The sequence below is a fragment of the Neodiprion lecontei genome, chromosome 1, assembly GCF_021901455.1.
Source record: "Neodiprion lecontei isolate iyNeoLeco1 chromosome 1, iyNeoLeco1.1, whole genome shotgun sequence".
NCBI lineage: Eukaryota > Metazoa > Arthropoda > Insecta > Hymenoptera > Diprionidae > Neodiprion > Neodiprion lecontei.
The window spans coordinates 34,152,258-34,174,175 of NC_060260.1; the positions used below are offsets into that span (position 1 = coordinate 34,152,258).

Sequence of the window (21,918 nt, forward strand, 5' to 3'; positions counted from 1 at the left end):
AACGTAGAAATAATTTTTTACGTCCCGCTTCGACCGTCCACCTCATTAACTTTAATAGATAAAATATCAGAAGGGTTTTACAATTTTATACAAGCGGTAAAGTTCCGGTTTCTCTTCGTTCGACAATATCTCCCTCCTCTGAGTTGAGATAAAATTAAAATTCACATGAAATATCATTGTTACATGTGAAAATAAAAAACGTTGCGAATAAAACACCGGCTGTTATTTTTTTCTTTTTTCTTCCGAGATCTATATAACACAGTACACACAAACGCAACAATGCGTCCCACATATCAAATCCGCAGTTGACTCTTGCATGCCTTAGCCTCTGATACACATCTCACAGACACACGCACGCACATTATGACGCAGTCGGCTATAGTATGTAAATCCATACACATTATGTACAAGTCGTATTATTGTTAGCTTTGTACCGGCGTACCACTCACGCATTCGGTTCCGTCACTTCCTTGCGGTGGCGAATTCGTGGAGGATAAAAAAAATAAAATAAAAGATACCGATGCTTATACTTTTTCTATTACTTTTTTTTTTTGTTAAGGTCGGATTTGTCACGAGGAAGATTTGACAAGTCCCTAATAATAGCCACATTATTTCACACACCAATGATACACGCAAGAAAGGAAGCCGCCTACAAGAGAATGTGATGCGGCGAGGAGAGTATATCTATTCATTCTTCTTCTCCCTGCCTTGGACGCCATCGAATTTCAAGGTCTCCTCTATTCACTTCTACACAGTCTGTACAGTATTATGTACACAGATAGAATACCAAGAATGCTTTACGTTTCTTATAACGTCCAACCAGTTCGTTTCTGGAATAATAGTTGTAGGTAGGATACCTTATGATATAAAATGATCTTGCGTTATATCCAAGAAGGGAGAGAAAGAGAGAGAGGGAGGGATGTCCAGATAAAACGAGGACTATAAAAAAGAAAATCCAAGAACTGGTTTGACCTCAGCGCTTGTTACTTCCCTCTTGCATGAAAAACAAAAAATAACAGTAACAACAACAACAACACCATCAACAGCATTAATAAAAATAACGATAATCGTCATGGAAATAATAATGACCCAGGAACACAATAATGAAGGAGAAAGGCCATCGGCGAGTTGTAGTAACAACGACGCTTATACGTTGCACAGGGGTTGGTGGGATTGCCCGCGTGACGCAGTAAGTCGTACGTACGGGGATGCTCGAACCTTCCTCCTCTCCCTCCCCCGCCTCGCATCTTCTTGGCAACGCCGGTTTTCCCCCACCGCGGCGACGTTGCCGGGTGTTACATAACGGCGGCAGGGCGACGCTGCCGTCTCCTCGCCGAGGGACGGGTTGCGACGTTGCCGGATCGATCCTGATCACCGCTGCGAACTTCCTTCCTAGAGTCTGCCCGTCGTACTACGGCTGACTACGTAAATGCCCACTACTATGCGATTGCAAAGCTCGTTATGTTGGACGGATACCCGTCATCGTTGGTGCACGATGTGTAAGGTGGTGCCGAGTATAGGTTATGTGTGTACAATGTACACACGAAGTACACCAAGTACATCGCTTCGCTGAAAGCGCTCTCTAACTAGAAACTCTTATACCTACTTGTACATGCATCTTTCTTTACTTGATTAGCATGATATACATATTTCCATTTTCATCTACATACGTGATGCATTGCAGCTGAATAAAATTGTACGGATAGAACACGAGGAAGGAAGAGTGAGAAAGAGAGACCGGATATTATACGCACGCGCTGACTATACGCAGCTGGATGGACGAATACATAGGTACAATGTAGGTATGCACTTTTGTGAGTTACACATTGTATAATCTACCTAGGTATATCCCTATGTGAGGTATAATAAGTATATACGCCGTATAACGAAAAAGGCTCGTTAGCGGAAAGTTGTCATTTTATTCTTCATTTTCGTTTTTTTTTTTGTCATCTTTTATTTTTTTCTCTTTGCTTATTCCTGCAAAGCATATGTATGTTTCTTTGTTATTCTAATAGATTCAAATTTTTCATCTTTATTCTTTTTTTTTTTTTCATGTAAACCCGTGTCACCGCTCAACTTCAGCTGATATATATGCGGTACCCACCGGTGTTGGAATATTTAATAACGGTAATTTTAGGCAATGAGATGACGAAGGGCGGTCACCTTGACGTCTTTCTCATCCGGCGATCCACGATGTGACCATGCTTAGACGAACTTCTGACAATTATACATGGACATAAATTTTCAACGATACGGACGGGAAGATAGTGACTCCGTTTCTAATGTCAATCAAACTCATCAGCGATGGACGCGAGAGATCACGAGGATGTTTCAAACGCGTTCGGAATACTGGCACCAACTCAAGTGCAGGCGTGCTGCTGCGGGGAGAGAAAGAGAGAGAAATGCTGTAAAAGGACGCGTCGAGTGCTAAAAATATCCACAAGGAATCACGACGAGTAACTTCGTTTCCGTTCCTGCACGTCTAAATTGGTGCACCGCATAACACACACCCGCTGATTCTGTTTGTTGCCTGTCAGAGTTGTTTACAACACCGGACTTTCTACTCATTACATGTAATGGTCATAGTTTTCCAGTTTCCCAGTTTCCCTGTTTCACTAGTTTCCTTTTCCCCTTATATTTCTCATGGTAAATATATCTCTGATTGCATATTTTTCGTACACAAAGTACTCGTTTCTATGACGGTAGAGTGAATCTGTGAATGCGCGTGCGCGGAGTACTGAAAAGACCACTTTCAAGTCCTAGGAGTTAAAAGTGGTCTTTTCTCGATTGCGCGCCTGCGCTGTCGCGACTAATCCGACACTACGCGACCCTAACCTCAATTTCGTGCTTCGTGAAAAAACGCGTAACATGCTCTTGTTGTATAAACAATCGTGCGCAACGAGGAGACAAACTCGATGTATTTGCCTCGCGTATTTGCAATATTCGTCTTCGGGCTCACCTACGACTCATATTGCAAACTTACGCCCGGCCCGAAAAGACCGAGTTTGCCTCCTTGTTACGAAATATAGAATTATTATCGTTCGATTGAACTTTTCGACGACGTAGAAGCCAATATCTTATTTCAGTTTTACGACGCAATATCTATTGAAATGCAATTGATACCTGCAAGATATTTACAATTGATTAAAGAAACATTTTACCCACTATGCACTTTACGCAAATCACAGTGCTTGAAGAGAAGAAACTTCTTATTCACAAATAAACCGGAAAACAAATTCGAACTCACTGGTGATGAGAGGAATTAACGACAACAGAGTCAGGGCGGCTAGGTGGTCTAGTGGAGTAAGGCTCCGGTCAAGCATCTCTAGACGCCAGGTTCGATTTCTGGCTCCGTCTTTAATTTTTCGAAATCACCAATTTTTCGAATTTACATTCTTTCGAAAATAATCAATCTTCTTGTCGTAAGCTTGTGAAGCAAAGTTTGAATCGATGATACACGGGAAAAGCACGGACATGCAAATTAACCGAGAAAAACAGGAAGCCAAGTTGTCGACGGTATAAATATCGCGACGTGACGAAGTGCCAAAAGTCTCCGGACCCTCGAGAACTTGTTAACGAGTTTGAAAAGACGCGGTGTACGTTGTTCAACGGCATCAACACCCAACCATGGACGCATCGAAGGGAAGAAGACGGATAGTCGAAATAACGACTATGCGCACTAGATCCGCAAGTTCCGGTCATTCGCTTACAAATATCCATAAATTAAAATACAGCATTTCCCTGACCTTGTGAAAAACGGGCGGAAACGTGAAGTAGAAATGAAGTAATCGTTAAAATGAAATTTACAACGCCCAAGACGAGGTTGTCTTGGCTTCCTGCAGCGTGAAGAAAACAGCACAAAACCATTTGCAGCATCGGCATTCAGCGTCAGAAGCAACGGAACTCGAGGACTCCGTATTGCGTCCGTTAATTGCATTATGCTCGGTGCTCCTTTGTTTGCTGACCTAAGTTTTAAGGCGCGCCTTCCTGTTCCAGGTAGTCCTCAGCCCCCATGCCGGTATTATTGCCTACTTTCCACCGGACGTTCATCGAGAAACTCCGTTTGCAAAATTATTTGGGGTGTAAAAAAAAGTCAGGATAGAAAAACTGAAAATTTGATGAAAAGTATTTCTAACAGTTTTAATTGGTTCTTGCACTATATAATGTACGTTGATTTTATAATTCAAAACATAAATTTCCTCTAACTATAAAACAGTTGCAGAATTTTTTTTTTTACCAAATGGAAATTCGTACAACCCTCGTGAATTAAACGTTGCATTCTTTCGACAAAGTTTACGAAAACAGTATTCTACAATTATGATTACGAGAAGTGAGTAACAAAAACAAGTTTAAAATTAAAGCATTAGTCTCTTGGGCACGGATTATCTTGTGTGAAAAATTATAAACGAGAAAGGCAAAAATGCAAGTAGACAAGACTGACATCAAAGGTAGGCACGAGTAGAGTAGAGTAGAGTAGAGTAGAGTGAGGAAAGGAGAGATAGAAGAAAGAAGATATGTATATATGACTAAAATAAAACGCAAAGTAATCCAACAGTGACAACGACAGCGAAAACAACAACAACAACAACAACAATAATAACAATCATGATGATGATGATGATGATGATAAACGCGTTAGTCAGTTCTGAAGCATGGTTTGAAATACAGGATGGGAATATAGAATTAACCAAAGGTTGTGGGAAAAGATGCACGCGCGACGCGGTGCAGGAAAGACGGAGACGAAGACGAAGACGAGGGAGGAGGAAGAGGAGGAGGAGGTCGTCCCCTGACGTCGGGATACCCCTGACTCATGAGGCGGCTCGTTTCTCGGGCTCGGAAGACTCCTGGCGGGGTTGCTGAGACGACGAGCAACGGCGAAAAGAGAGAGAGAGAGAGAGAGAGAGAGAGAGAGAGAGAGAGAGAGAGAGAGAGAGAGAGAGAGAGAGAGAGAGAGAGAGAGAGAGAGAGAGAGACCGAGATAACGAACAACCGAGCCCCGCGAGACGAGAAAGCTGCACGGCACAAACTCGACTCTCGGTCAATGAATGAAAGAGCGCGCATGTTCCGTACGCAGAATTTCGTCTTCGTCGTCGTCGGGACTTGATATAATTATATACATGTATACATAGCGTGTGTATGTACAACGCGAGCTATTTTCCGGCCTCGCCCAAACCCGGACGAAAATAATTATCTTTAAACTTATTCACTTCTTTTCCAATTGATTATTCATTTTATAATTATTTATTTTTTTATTTTTTTTTTGCGATAGTTGCGTGAATGGAGAGTGATTAATCACACTTTGTGTGTGTTTGGTCGAGCCTTTTGGTTACTTTATTTTTTATTTTTTTTTTCGCGAAAATCATAAAAATCGATTGAGCATGCGTCGTGATTATATGAATTCAAGGTAGAAATTTGTAACGTTCAGGTAAGGAAATCATACTAAAAGAATAGGAGGGAAAAAAACATACCATTCTAAAAGTCTACGAATAACTTTGAAGGAATTTCGTTTGTTGATAAACGATCATACATAATTCACTTCATAACGATTTGTGGCAGAAATTTCTTCCGACAATTTTAAAGTTGTGAAATTGACAAAGTTTTCCGAAAAAAATACATCGTCATGTTATAACATAACAAAGATAAACCTTGTCAGAAAAATAATTTCATTTTATTTTGCAGGTGTCGAAATATCAATTAATATACATACTTCAACTCGTAAGTAAATAATGGATATTCCATTAGACAGCAACGAAAATCGTTATATTACAGAACGCGGCGGTATCCCGAGGGACGTAAAATTATAACTTGAAACGGTGAGTTAGATTCCCGATCCCGATACGCCTGTCGTAAAACTGATAAATTAATTCCGGAAGATGCAGCTCCTGGAAGGAGAATACGAAACGAATCGGTCGTACGTCTTTTGCCCGTCTTCTGGAGCGCGAAAATATCCGGCACGAACAATTCTACCACTACACTAGTTCGTGGCGTTAATATTAGAGACGCAATTAGGTATCCTGGACCCCCCCTCCTTCTCCTTCCCCTCGAGAAGACTATTACGGCTAATTCAACATGATCAAACATTTACAATAAGGTAAAAAGGGAGTGAAGGAGAGGGTGGGTAGTTGAACTAGCGTTAAACTAACTGGCACAGCTCACTCACACTTGCATAGAAATAGCACAATTTTATCCTTGTTAGTATGCAGGTGGTAGGCTTGGATGGACTATGATGGTTTAACGGGAATGAAAATTTGATAGGGGATAATATAATAATTGATGAAGAGATGCAGGCTGAGGGTTACGTTGTTGTTCCAGATCGGCATGTACGAACTTCGAGTTCTCCTTTCCTTTTACTCGGCCCGCTGTTCGGACGCGAGGCTCTCGCGAGTTCAGAGATGGAAATGAACTCTAAGTGTGTCGGGGACGGCGGTTGCAAATAAGTAAAAATAGGCGCGGGGGTCAAGAATCGGGTCTAATCCGGCTGTGCAGTGGAATGATTAAGGAGAATGACGGATTGGTGGCACATAAATGCGTGGTCAGAATGTGGCCACGATACATTTATAAATAAATAAATAAAAGAAACGTATATCGTGCACTCAGAGCGATGCGATAATATCCGTTCAACAAGGAAAAACAAATTGCACCGATGCGGCGAGTTGTAACGATAAAAGTAATAGGGAAATTGTGATTCGCGATGTACGTGCTGAGCTATATTTTAACTATATTCATTCGTTTATTCGTTACTTTTTTCGCGGGGTTTCACCGTCTGCATCAAGAATTGGCAACTGTGCAATGTGTTGAGTAGAAGAGGAAATGACTGCTACTTCATACAAATGAAGAAAGGAAGTAGAAATAGTATTAACGAGTAATCTATCGATTTCGTTTTATGTCGTAGATTCCAACAAACGACGTCTAATTAATCCATGTTTTTATGTATTTGTGTTAATCCCGGATTTTCCCGAGCGTATTTCGTTCTTCGTTTTTCTTATTCTCTTTTTTTTTTTTTTTTTTTTTTTTGTTTAAACCTTATTTCAATGTTGGATTACCTGGTGACTTACGTATACTAAAGCGGATCTGCCCATTTGGGTGGCTAAATTGCATTAGCATAAATGGGGAACAAGATTTCGCATGGCGCAAGATACGAAGCATGGCTATGACAATGAGCAGCAGCAGCAGCTGGGAGATTTTCTCTCTCATTGTCAGTATACGTTATTCTACATAATACACAATGGATGAATAGCGCACCCAGTCATTTCTTGTAAAGAATCGAATTGCATAAAAGGTGTTTTTTTTTCAACGCTCTGAAGAATTCTGTTTTTCATTCACTTTCTTGTCTTCTTCGCGAACATTCCAATAAACTGCACGATATCATTCGAAATTAATAACAAAGACAATTTTTATTTTTCCTATTAATTTCATCAGTTGCGAGACGATTATGACGAGATAAATTGTTTTTTTTCCCGCAGCAACTGTACTATCAACATTATTATTGTTACATTCTACACCCAGAGACAAGAGTTTCCAACGTTAAAGTAAGTTGTTACAGAAAAATATAGTCGTATGAACGTCTAGGTTACGTTAATGGCGCAGCATGCAATGTGGGAAAGAAACTGCGTTGTTCGAAACCACCGAGCGAAGAGAAGAAAAGAAGAGAAGAAGAGAAGCGTAGTCAAGTGGTTACAAGGGGAGAGAAGACAAAGTCTCTCTTTCCGTTCTTTGTCCTCGAATCCAGTTTTAAGATATAATGACAAGCGTGTCGTATTCGGCACTTCCTCCGTGCAAGAGTAGGACGCGAGTCCCTGGACCTGCTACTGTTCTTTGCGCCAGAGAGGCTTCTTCTTCGTCACGTCTCAGTCTCAGTCTCCTCCCATCCATCCACCTTACGTTGATGAATTTGGTTCGGTTTTGCCCTGGTAATACGTTTTTAGAAAGGGACGTAGCTTCGGCCTCTGGTTCTCGGCTCGGTTGTTCTGTAGTCTCTGTTCTCTGTTCTGCTGCTGCAGCCGGTGAAAGTCAGCCTACGACACTACTCAATTCTCCGAACGACCGCACACGTACACAGAGACAGAACTGGCCTGCAGTCGCAAACGACACACGACAGAGAGAAAGAGAGAGACACACGAGCAGATATATTCTCCCATGTGCAATCGGCTCTGTCCCTCTCCTCGGCCGTACGCACTCCAGCGACCCTTTTCTCTCTTTATCTTTTCCACGCCGCATGCACAGCATACACGTTGTGTAGACGTACACACACGTGTCTGTATGAATACTGTGCATGCTTGCGCCGCGCAGTTATTATATGAGCTCGTATATTCTTGCTTAATGGTGAATTGCGCGCATGTAAATTGCTGCAGAAATGTATAGCTTTGATGAACTTGAACGAATCCGCAGAAAATCGCCTCAACTTTCGATAGAAAACAAACAAAATTTCATTGCCAGTCTTAAAGGGGCTTATTAAATGAAAATTTATTGGAGTATTTTTGTTCAAAATTGCGTATAGAATGTAACTGTTAAGCCCATTTTTGCGTTTGAAATACGTGGACACTTCAATAACAACGAAATCGACCAGGGTACCCCATTAAAGAAGTTGTCATAGAGATCGATTATTTCAATTCGGTATTTAGTCTTAATGTTTACGTTATGCGTGAATAATTGTTGTTGATAGTGTAAATAAACATTCTCCGACCATCGAATTTTTACCTCTTATTCAAAATGCAATAAAAGAAAAATCAGACCAACGATCCAACAACGAGTCACATCGTCGAAATCTTTTGTCGTCTCTTCATCTCTTCATAATAATCCCATGCTCGATTGTACGCAATTGATTGGTTTCAGAAAGCTTGAACTCCGATTCTACACAGTGCCGTTGAACACGGTACGAAAATTATGAAAACTTTCATGCGTTGTCATTTATAGCCGCTTACGCGGTGATAATTATTCGAGGAATGATATTAGCGACGATATTGTGAGAATTGAAAAGTGCTACAACGAATTCCTGGACGTACGTAAGCCAAGAGAAAATTCACACCTGTAATTTACGGTATAAAGTATATAAGTATACACTTATATGTACATTTAGGCGGTCAACATTTTTTTTTGTCATTTCGCGAACAAAAAATGATTACTCATAACCGCACGACAGCGGTAAAATAAATATAATCCGAATGGTTAATGTCTTTTTTCGGTCTGATTCTACAGCCTTTGACGTTGTTCCGGATAAAAACCTGTAGCAGCACTAAGAACGGCGGACATCAAGACTAATTGTAAGGTGTATAAATCAAGGCTGCACAATTGTTGAAAATAAAGAAAAACAGAACTCGATGCGTAACGTAATGTATTATAAACACACACATGTATACGTACAAGACGCAAATACACTGCAATTAGAAAAAGAATTTTATCTTTATACGGAGGACAAAATCTACACGATATCTTTATATAACGTAACATATCGGGTGATTATAAGAATCAGCGTTATAATCTAACTCGCGGTGCCAATGAAAACACGAAAGCTGGGAAAAAAAAACCTGCATAGTGGTTATCTTTCGAAACGATTGCACCATTGTGAAAAGGAATTGGTTACTAAAACAAATACATATAATACACAAATACGAATAAATGGGGTCCATTTTTTTAGAAATTATTATTCCAATTCCAACACTTTCGAACCAGTGTTAATTCCGAACATTCGAACAGCGCGAATAACGTTTATTAGCAAACATTATATTCGGTTATACACGCACGTACGGGGGACGATTGCATCGAATTGCCTACGCGGTACAGCAATTATTTATAATTACAAATAATACTATACGAAGTTCTGAGCTGTAGCGGATGGATGGATGGATGGAGGTACAAGTAGGCAGCAGGGCACATTATCCAAGGCTGGGTTTCCAGGTAGTGTAATATGCGCCTCGAACCAGGGTTTCAAGTTTGAAAGTTCTTTTTCCTCGTCGTTCGGTGTATCATATAGTGTTATACACGGTACATTTATATGTGTGTGCGTGTTTATACAGAAACGGGGGCGCGACAACGCCCAGATAAATATATCGCATGTTATAGACGGAGAGGCATCGATAGCGTGCGAAGAATTCAAGGTGGAGTTGCGCATATGTGACTTGACAGGGAAAAAATAATCAATAAAAAAATGTATTTACACAAGGTTTCAGAAATGGATTACACACATACACACGAATCGTTAATACACCCGCGATAGCGTAAAAAATTTGAATGACTAGGTACGTGGAGGAAGAAAAATCTCAGCAGTCATTAGAATGAAACTTCCGAGTCCAGTTTTTATCGCGATGCTCTATCGCTACTGTGTCCTCGCTGCTACGCCCGTGACTATTGCAGTTTACAAAACAGGAGGCCGATTACACGAAGTGACGTTACACGCCTGCCGGCAAGGCCGAACTGCAGATAACGACGACTAGTAAACATTTATTTCAGTAGTGCACGGTCACGAGAAGAGACAGAGAAATAGAAAGAAAGAGAAAAAGAGAGAATGCTAGAATCAGGAATCGACGATATAACGTGACGAAGTTTTTTCGTTCTTTAAATAATTCTACATCGCACTCGTGCAAGGCAATAAATTTCTTGCTCGAGACGCAGATCGGCCGGGATCTTTCGGATTCGAATGCCGTCATGCCGAATGCTCGAATTAGGTCGAGATATATGTACACGTATAACGCGAGATCAGCGGCACGCCGCCGCGACTCGATCTCACGATGATGTCAAAGCTCAACGGCAATCGGGCGTCTATCTCACAATCAGCAGCCGCCTCGCGATTGTCTCTCATACGCGCAGACAAACAACAATACCATGCCTCGGATACTCGTATATTTACCTTTGCATGCAACGTATGTAATTATAGGCAACGCACACGTATAACGTACGAGCGTGGGTGGATATATTACACACGGTCTAATGATAAATAAGATCAAATGTTCCCTCGCTACCTGTTACATACAATATATGTAGACCAAAATCGCGATAACGAGACGTTACACATACAGATACATACAAAATGTATTGTTCTCTTTTAGTCTTCTTCCTCGTCGAATGAACAACGTCGATGCTTCCGTATCTTGTATTGGGTAGCACAATGCTATATATACGTATATGGCACTGGATGTATTTGCATACGTTCGATAAACTTACTTTACTTGCGATTAGGTCATCGAGGGGCTTCGGGATTATTAATAGAATCTATACACATGTATCCCACGATCCACGGAGCTGGTGAATGGTATCCAGGATCTGGTTTCACGAGGGTGGTTACACGCTTACGCAAAATCTCGGAGCGCCCGCTAACTTGTGGTGAGATGAAAACAATAAGTACTATCCGGCGCGTAGGTCAAAAATCAGCTGACGTCGTCAGATCGAACCACGATTCCAAAATTTGAATCAAAACTTGGTGCGGTGTTGCGATTGTGAATAAATTCATTTCCTCATTTATTTTCATTATTAAAGATCAAGGTTTCCCATAAATCGTCGAATAGTTTATAAATTTTTTTTCCAGGTTTTCTTCTAATAACTACCAAATTCTTTGATCGTATATCTTTTATGCCAGAACATATATCCTCGAAATTATCCACGAGTAGTTATATACATACCAATACCCCTAAAGTTTCAGCTGAACTTTGCGAGAGGAAATACTCACTTCAATTGTGATTTCGGACACCGACCTAAGCCTTGTTGCTTTTCGTATCCGTAAGAAATTTTCTACTTAATTTTTCACCCCCCCCCCCCCCCCCCCCCCCCCGCATATTTCCACTCGGAGTAAGGAACGACTCTAGTCTACAGGCAATATTCCTAACCGAGGGTCGACTCGACCTTGACGCGTTCGTCGTCATCATTCGAGTCGGAGAGCTTCGAGTTCGAGTTCGAGTTCGAGTTCGAGGGAGAGAGAGAGAGAGAGAGAAAAGGGAAGCGAAAACCACTCCAGCGCCACCCCGGCGTCTGTCTGTCCCTCGGATGTCGTGGCAGGGTTGGTAATAGACATTAGGGTGTGCAGAAGCGACATGACACTCAGGATCCATCCACGTACGTGTACGTATGTCTTCTTTTCCCACGGGTGAATATCGGCCGCAGTTATAATAGAAGGACTAAACTTAACGCCGATGACTTCCGGCGAGTCGTCGACTCGTTTCGTCTGCGGCTGTGTATCCTCTCCTTCCATTTGACGGAGATTTCTAGAGTTTGGTTTCGAGTTTCCCCGACGTGCCAACCAACGACGGACAAACCGACAGAATGCACACACTCGCCGCAACCAAACATCACCCATCATCAGTGTACCTTAATTTCGCCTTAGCTCTGCTGCTGCTCTCGGATCTACGTAACGTATATAGACGATATAGTCTAGGGTCTAGCGGATAGGCTCGTACAGTCAGCGTGGTTTTTGCCGCAAACTTTCACTTTTCAAACTTTCCCACTTTTCCGACATTTTCCCAGCCGACAAGGACAAAAAGTTTCTTGCTGAACTTAATTTTATACTTTAGGCAACAAGAACGGCTACTACTGCGGGAATAATTAGATTTGAATAATACCAAAATTCAACGAAGAAAGAACATGAAAATTTTTCATCAAACCAATTTGCATAAGTTCATTGTCAAACAAAAACAATTCCAATCATCGAGTAGTGTTATATTGTCGTAATAGAGTTTAGTAAATTAACTAAATAAAGCTGCACGTCACGTAAACAAGACACACATTTCGAACTATTACCGAATAAATGATCCTTTCTTTACTTTTTATTCGAAAATATTTCAGTATTCCTGTACAGTATCACGTGGATTCAGTCGATGTATTTAAACAGGAGCCTACATATGTTTATTCAATACATACTCGTCGTTTCAAAACGATCGGAATTCCTAACAGCTATCAATTCCCCTATACGTTTCCGAAACCTTCAAGTATATTATACAAACAATCCTAAAACCCGAAATGTTTCAAGGAAAAAACATTAAAAAAAAAAAAAAAAAAACTAACCAAACAGTTGTAATAACCGTATAGATATTGCCAAGTCTGCCTCTGCGAAAATGCGAGAAGGAAAGGAATAAAAATAGAATTATAAAAAAATTAAAACACAGTATAAACACCGAGTTACACATTATACAGAAACATCCCATCATATTCACGGATGTTACTATATATATACACACGTTCTAGGTTGGGACACATGTATATACACACACACACACATATCTATCTACTCACATCGAAATGCGCGGGGCAATAGTATCGACGTGAGATTCGTGCGTAGGGATACATCATACATATGTATATATCTGTTACAAACGCAAAAACGCACACACACACACATATATATATATAAATGTTTGTATATATAGAATAGTAAACGCGTATGCGGGTTGTGAAGAGTCGCGTATGTACCGTATTATATAGACACGTGTATATGCACAGATCCGCGTACAGGGAACCGAACGTAGGTTTAGCCAAGGGTAGAGGAGCGGCGTTAGTGGGGTGAGGTGGGTGGAAGAGGGTGGAGGAGTCGCTGCGCGATCAATATACCAAAATACGCCGGCAGGCCACCGCCACGGCAGAAGGCAGCGCGGAGCTCAAGTTAAGAGAAGAGAGAGAGACAGAAAGAGGGAGAGAGAGAGAGATCGGATGGGTGGCGGAGGATAAGGATAAGGATAAGGATAAGGCAAGGTGGATTGCAGCGAGCTGCACGAGGCGCCAGCGACCGCGATATCATCCCCGTATCCTTCCCTCCGAGTCTTTCTAGGTCTTTTCTTATACTTCGGGAACGTTTCCCGGTCATTTCTTCCTCGTTTACTCCCCGGAATTGGTAAATAAAGGATGTAAAAAGAGGAGATCGAGAAGAGAGAAAAAACAGGAAGAGATACGACGCCGATTAACGTCTGAACGGCCGCAGTGAAAACCGGGGGAAAAATTGCATATGTATATATTCTTCTACAAGGCGGACGTACGATTACAACCTACTTTTACCGTTTCGACACAACACGTACAGAAAATATAATCGCATGTAGAGATAATATGAGATTTTTATCTGTAAAACCCGTATTTTTTACACGTATATTACAAAGATTAAATACCATTCGCAATTTTACCGAGAATTTATTTCTCTGTTTATTCACTACTTTTTTTTTAATGGTTCTGCAGTTTTTATCTAACGTTAGTTATTTTCAACGATTCGCTTACGTTTACAAATTCAATATAAAACAAGTAGAACAGTTTCTACGATTTCACGTGAAAGATCCTTCCAATACTCTGTTGATCGAGTCAACCCGTTTACATAGGTCAATTTTAATTTTGCACAAATTTCTGGAAATTTTACTAATCGACGTTTCACTAAAATTCTTTACAAATTCGTACATTAGATAAAATGTGCACGCGAATAATCATTCAATTTTTAACAGTCTGACAGTGTAGAATAGAATTGTATAGAGGAAAATGTCGTCAGTCAGTGTATTAAACTCGGTATTAATAAGAGTTAGAGGGATTGGAAAAAACCATACTTTTGAAGTTGTTTCAAAATATTTGCTAATCAATACTTCTGAAAACGAAGACCGATAGACTGATCGTTATAAAGCGAACTTTGAATAAACACGAAGCGTCTAAACAAACGCCGGAGGGAAGTCTAATTGAATGAATTCTGACGACCCGTTGGAAACGTGAAACCTGATTAAAAGTGGTTGATGCAATTTTGAAAGCGCTCTATAGACACAAATCCGTCTCACTGACGACACCGCGACGCAAATCGAGACTCCAGTAGAGAAACCTTGCCTCCACGAAAAAGTTACGCATGCAAACTAGAGAGCACGGATATTATTTAGGAATAACAGTTGCTATGCGGGAGCGAATGGCAATACCGTTGGTTAGAAATAATATAGTATATATAAATGTTACATGTACAATATGCGTATGTATGTAGAATTGTGACGGTGAAATGTAGAATAGGACTAGTCGGTATGTAAGAATGTAAGCGGCAGGTGCCGAGCGGTGACATTTTCCATTCAAATCGGGATAATGTGCCGTTTATCTTTTCGCGATAAGTAGAAACGATAAATTCACACCAGCTGACGACGTGTGTTAACGAAAGAAACGCGTTGCAACACGTGATTGCAGAAGTAGAGGCTTCTTCCTCGTCTTCCTTGAGAGACTTGTTACCAATTTTCCCACGGCTTTCTCAGTCAGCTGAGAGAGTTGCTGTTATATATATATTATGTATATATATTCTTACACGTTGCGTACATGCCGCCACGGCGATTCAATTCACCGCGCCTCGTGGCTTCGTAATTACATTTCTAATCAAGAGCCGAGGTGAATAGAAACGTACGCGAGGTTGAGACAACGCGTCGCTCAGCAGGGTGTTGCAGGGAAAAAATCATGACTTTTCTTCGGACGATATTTCCGTGCAGGATACTTGTTGCGAATATAGATATAGATGGAATAAAGATTACACACAAGACGATGCTTGTCAGTTAAAACATGATTATCTTCAACAAGAATGAAAAATTATTTGAAACCTAATCGACACTGGTTGAAGAGCACCCGATGCAGAGACGATATTTGGGTATATTTGGATCCGTCGTTGACGAATAGGTTATATTCAAAATTATTGTCAAAACGTCCCGTTTACCCCGGACTGTATACACGTACGAAGCATGATATCGAGAACCGTGTGTACAAGAGACATACGTGAGTAGTTTCGATGTTACGAGTTTATTTATTTCGGTACCAGGGGTCACGGCTGCGTCGGGACGGGCGGCCATTTTGTCATCGCCGTGTCCGTTCGTCGTACGTATTGAAAAGAGACAAACATGAACCCAGGGTACGCATTGTCGGCCAATTAATATTCCAGGTTGTCGTCGTTGTCAACACCGTATGAATCGAAAAAGAACGACGTCGCGCAGCGTTACGCTTATGCTGCTGGCAACGGACCGGCCAAACGGCACGATGAGCATCTATCGGCATAGAACCTGCGAGCAAGCGTTGGCAGATCACCGGATACCCACAAATATGAGAATATTTATCGCGGGAACGAGTGTCTCGCGTCCTCTTACACAGGCAAATACGACTCGTTTGGAAAACTTGGACGGTTTCTCTCGCCTTCCCGGTGCAATTTATTTAAAGGATTGTCCCGAGCCACGGAGAGAGCAAATGGGCGAGTGGTCGCAGAGGAGTAGGTAATTTCGGTTCACGATTCTGAGATTAATCAAGGGGGAAGATGAGCCTCCCAGGCTCAAAGATCGCCCATTGAAAGGATACCGAACGTCCGACTCGGAAATAATGGCTTAGCGAGAGAGAGAGAGAGAAAGAGAGCGAGAGAGAGCGAGAGACCTATCTTGAATTTAATTAAACTGGACTTAAGCTTGGCATCTGCCCTCGGAGCGTCGTCCCGAGGCGGCGCCTGCTGTCTCGACTCGCTCGTGGAATTATATTTCTTAACGGGCGTACTCTAGGTCAACGCGGAGAGGACGCTTCTTCGAAATCTCTCTTCTCCTTTTTGTTCCCTCCGTTTCTTTTTTCCTTCTCCTTCTGGGTCGTGTACCTGCTCGGTATTTCGACAGAGAGAAAGAGAGAGAGAAAGAGAGGTATACAGAGTCGAATATCAGTCGGCGCCCCGGGATCCTCGGTTTGATAGCCACTGGGCAACAATAACGCCGAGCTGCCGCGAGAGATCAAAATGGCTGTCCTACGCTATTATTACATAGGGGAAAAAAACAAATGATGGCGTACTCACGGTTCGAGGCGTCCAAGGCCCTGTGTGCAGGGTACCACCTCGGGTAACTACGCCCTAAGGCAAAAACATTACGGTCGCGTACCTCGGGACTACCTACCTAACTAGCTAGCTACCTACCCATTCTCCTCTACCTACCTACGGACCATTTGAAACTGGATCTGAAAGGCCGCGTGGCAAGGGATGCAAAGGGAAGGGAAGGGTGGGGTAGGGTAGGGTAGCCATCGATTCGGGCTCGAAAGACAGGAAAATAACGCCCGAGTAGCCTTTGACGACGCGTGCATGGAAAACGAGTTTGGGCATATCAGAGCGATGAGAAAGTACAAACGCATGTCGCAAAGCTGGCACGGCACGCTTCCAGGGATGAGTTTGCTTCGTAGGACGACGCGTCCGCCGGCGAAACAACAAGGCTTATTGTTAGTCGAACGCCGGTTGAGAACATCGCGAGCGTGCGGTGTTATACGTATGTAGGTAGCTGATTACAGTGCGTACGGGTGAAATGTAGATAGTTTTGAATGAGAACCACTCACCGTTTGAAGTGCTCCCTTATGCGATCCTCTCGGATGTTTTCCGGCAGATTTCCAACCCACAGGTGTCGTGTCTCTCTAACCATTTTGCTCCGAACTCTTCATTTGGGATCGGATGTTGTGGTATCGTTTGGCGACACTGTACAACGACACACAACTCTCGCCCGATCTCGCGCACTCTGCACCAACAAGGAACTAGTATCGGAGGCCAGCGTAACAAAACCAGCCAGCCAGCCAGCCACAGCCAAACTATCGGCGATATCTAGATCTAGCGGCTATTCGCTTCTCTTATATCCACTGAGAACAAAACAAGTGATACCAAAAACTATTTCTTTAGTAACACTTATCCTCTCCTTCTATTTACGTTGCGACATTACCGCCGTAAACGCACAATAAACCAACAACAACATTAACATGAACAACCGGTATTGCGGGAGGACGAACGAGTAGCGGATCAACGATCATCACACAACGCGCGGTCACTAGTCACTCTGGATGCTCATGGCAAGGAGATGCTTACGGCCCCACGCACAACGACGAGGGTTGTAGCAACAACGCTGAGGGATCAGATGCTCGTGATAAAACCGCGACGGGTCTGAGGAGGAGACACCACTAGCATAGGCTGTTGCTAGACACCACATCGTACACACTATCTATCTACCCGCTAATCACACATCACACCACCCACTACTACCACACTTATCCATTCTCCGACGATTATTATTTATTTCACTCGCGATTTATACTTCTTTCCGTTACACATAGGGTGTACCACACGGTTGTTAATTATACATTTATGCGATTATTATCGTTATTTAGATTATTATTATTATTATTATCATTGTTATACTTTCGGCACTGAGTTTAAAATCGACGACCGACGCGGCGATCCCTACGCAGGTATAACTTCTATACCGTCATCTCAGTTATTTTCTTTTTTTCACCTACGTACATACGGTGTTATATTTATACCGATATCATTGATTATTAATTATTATTAGTATTAATGTTATTGTTATTATTATTATTATATACCTTACATTTAACCTTTCAAGTGATTGATTTCGATCGATTACACACTAGGCTGTAATGCTTTAACTCATGACGGCGGTTACAGAAGTTCACACCTCACACTGACCGTAGAGATACTATATATGCATATGCGTATATATGTAAATATATATATATACATATATATATATTGGTATATACTATTTATTATTACACTGTTGTCGATTGTTAAACAAGTTGGCTAAGAGTTGGATGGAGAGGAGGGGGGGGGGTTGCGGAGATGGGGTTGGGGGAGGATAGGTGATCGTTTTGTACTCGTGCGGTAATGCAGCGACAACGTGATAAAACGATCTCGATCTATCTATGTTTATAAGTTTATAATTAGGGGTATGCGGTTTATTACTTGTGTGTATGTGATACGTACGATTTGTTCACTTGGGCATGTACATGGACGGAGCCGACTTTGCTCCTTCGCACTGCACTACACTACTCGGAGTGACGTCACCGTGGCGGGATCCGAACGTGGCTCGCTGGTCAGCCTCTGCAAGCGGGTCGCGGTGGGGAAGCGAGCGATGGTGGGGAGCGGAGCGAGTCTGCCTCCGTTCGGTTGCATCCCTCCTGGTGGGGGAACGACAGAACGCGGTCAGGCGGGGAGAGTGGGGGCAGCGCGGAGCGGTGGGGGGAGCTGCGACTCCGGCGGCGGCTCTCGTTGGGCGAGGACGCCGGTGGCCGAGGGGCGGGGGAGGGGGGAGGAGATGGGGAATAACGGGTCGAACGAGCTAACCCCAGCCCTTGCCGCGCGCCGCGCCGACACGACGACGACGACGACGACGACGACCTCCGCTCTCCTCTCCGCCCCGCCCCGCCACTCCTAACCTCTTTCCTCGTCGCCTCGTCGCTCCGCGCCGTTTCGTTTCACTCCCCTCGCGGATAGTCCGTAGTTGCTGGGTTGCCGCGTCTTTTTCGAGTTCCCCGCCGGCACTCCGCACCCTGGATCCATCCGCGATACATAACGCGGTACACGTTCGACCTCGCGCTTTGCTCCCGGCCACGCCGCCGTCCAGTACTCCCTTAGCGACAGCTGACGCGAACTATTGCCTCTCTTGGTATTCTCTATCTCTGTCCTGGGCTTAAACAGTTATTTCAAGTGTAATTCAAATACTTGCGTTGGGTACGATAAATAAACTTGGCCCCGTACGAAACTCCTTCCTTCGCCCATTGCTCGAAGGAGATACGTACCGGCCGCCGTCGGACGGTGTCCGTATTTCTGTTGTTACGCAATATACTGGTTATACGGTACATGTATAGGTGGCACACGCGTATTTACGTTGACGTAATCTTTTCACAAACTAATCTCAAAAGCTGGGGGACAGAGACGGATGGATGGCTGGCTGGATTGCTCACTCGCTCTGTCAAAGATTATGTAATTCTATGGTTATCGATATTCTCTATAAGTTTGTTTCTTCCCATCTTGTTCAGCTTCTCCAGGGATCGTTACCGGTTAGGCTCTGTATACAAATACACGCTCGCGAGATAAATCCTATCGTTTTCTGGTCGGCGAGTAAGCAAGCTAAACACTGCGTGGGAGGAAACTGGCTAGTCTCTGTTCGAACCGCCGATCCACCACGCGACGATATTCACGCAAGAAGAATAACGTTCCTACGCGTGGTTATTCACGTACGCTAGTTCGCGGTTCGCCTTGGAAGAATTAACGTTGCCAGCGTTTTCTTATTATCCGAAATACACAAGCAATTTCCTGATTTACGCAAAATTTGCTGAATTTTTTCAAAGTCAGTCAGGCTTTAACTGTCTTATCTAACGTGTTCCAGAGATATCACTGTCAACAGGAAATGTATGGCTGGTCAGCTGGTTTGAGGTACCGCTGGATCCGTTAGCGCACGAAACATTTAACTTGAATAACAATTCCAAAAATTATTCGTAGCTAAAAGATATTTACTCGTGCAATCTCCACAAAACGTCAATGTGTACGTATGTACGTACGTGTTGCTTGCAGAGTATGTAATTAGTCTAGTATGCATACGCGTTGACACGAACCACGTGGGTATAAGCTAGTTATGTAAGTTTATTAGTGTGTAGCAGCAGCTTAAACTAAAATAATACCGTCTTGGTGTTTAAGTTCTATTTTAACATCTTACACAATTGTCATTGTAAGATAGAAACCGGCCACTGAATCGACCAATTTGAAACGGATATTCGTTCAGGAGCCAGATGGCAAGTGTGAGGATGCATATGCGGCAACAGTTGTTTACCTTAGCCGATAAAGGTTATTCCAACTTCAGGCCGGTTGATCGCAATCAGGTGAAATCCACGGTATTATAGCTAATAACGGCAAATGAGTTACTCTTGATCGCGTGCCATTGTTGGCAACATACAAAATTACCAGTTGGAAGAAAACAAAGACGAGGAATCACGCAGAATAACAAGAAATATCACAACCCGTCGTTTGGAATAATCATGAAATTATAGAGAAGCACTGAGGTCACGACGGGATCGTTAAAATCGCAAATGTTATAGGAAGAGATTTGCATACGCACATGTATCTACCTATGTTGTATTGCGTATGTGACGTCCCATTCAGCGTGTTCTATTCCGTAGCAGGTAGGTACTTCATACCTTTACATGCATCTACGTAAGTACATAGAGAAAAAGTAAAATAATATCTACGGAGATAATAATTTTTTACCATCCAACGCTGATCGATAATACTTGCATTACTGCATTACAGATCGATTCGATAAAACGAAAGGTACGAGGTTCCATAGTCTAACAAAGCATTCTCATCCGGAGTAATTGTTGCACGCTTTTTCAAATCACTCGACTACTTTTTCATATTGTGTTCACCATTGCCGTTTCAAACTTTCATCTAGATATCGTTCTTACGCATAATGTATCGTGGGTTCTCGTTAGCCAAGCACACGAGCGAAGCACAAATAAGTTGATCATGTCGATCGATCATGAAGAGCGAGTTAAATACGTGTGCGTTGTGCGTGGCCTGAGATCGACCCGTGACTTTGCATAACGCATTAGAATTATAGACGGTTTCAATTTATTCGATTTGATAAGTCTATCACGTCGTTAATATCGATCTGAATTAAACGATACGCAGAGGGCAGCACTTGCCGGCTGTAAGTGGCGGCAGGCGGGAGAGGGCTGCGATGAGATAGGCACTATTGAGCACGGTCGGTAATACAGTGTTGCATGTTCAATGGTAAGTCCTAGCGAGCTGCAGAGCCACACGAGTTTTATTTTCTTTACGAAATATTTTAGGAGTTTGCCTTAATTAATTAATGCTCATGTTACAGCCTTTAATTATCTGTGATGATGAAGCGAAATCAATTAAACATGATTCAGAAGTGTTTTTTTAAATACCACCAGTAAATCACTTTACAAGCAGATTTAAGACTTTATCACCGATACGAGATAGTCGCATCGTGGCGTGGAGCAGATGTTCCACTTGCGATTTCGTAAATGAAAAAAATTGACAGAAATATCAATATAATTACATACATAGTTTCATTTATTGGCGAAGAATATTACTCTGGAAAATCGAGACTGACAGTGTGCACAATTAAGAGGAATCATTATAGTTATGTACCGGTCTTAAGGAAATTATTTTCTAATTTCAGTATTAGA

General features: G+C 42.4%; 1 protein-coding gene across 1 annotated transcript in view; it reads right to left on the reverse strand.

Annotated features, from left to right (window-relative positions):
- The window catches only part of LOC107224138 (protein split ends), a 110,670-nt gene extending 91,912 nt beyond the window's left edge, over positions 1-18,758 (reverse strand). The window contains exon 1 of the mRNA XM_046743553.1: positions 17,257-18,758. Coding sequence (XP_046599509.1) covers positions 17,257-17,339 — 83 coding nt within the window. The 5' untranslated portion in view covers positions 17,340-18,758. The remainder of the gene's footprint in view (positions 1-17,256) is intronic.
- Positions 18,759-21,918: the final 3,160 nt, after the last annotated feature.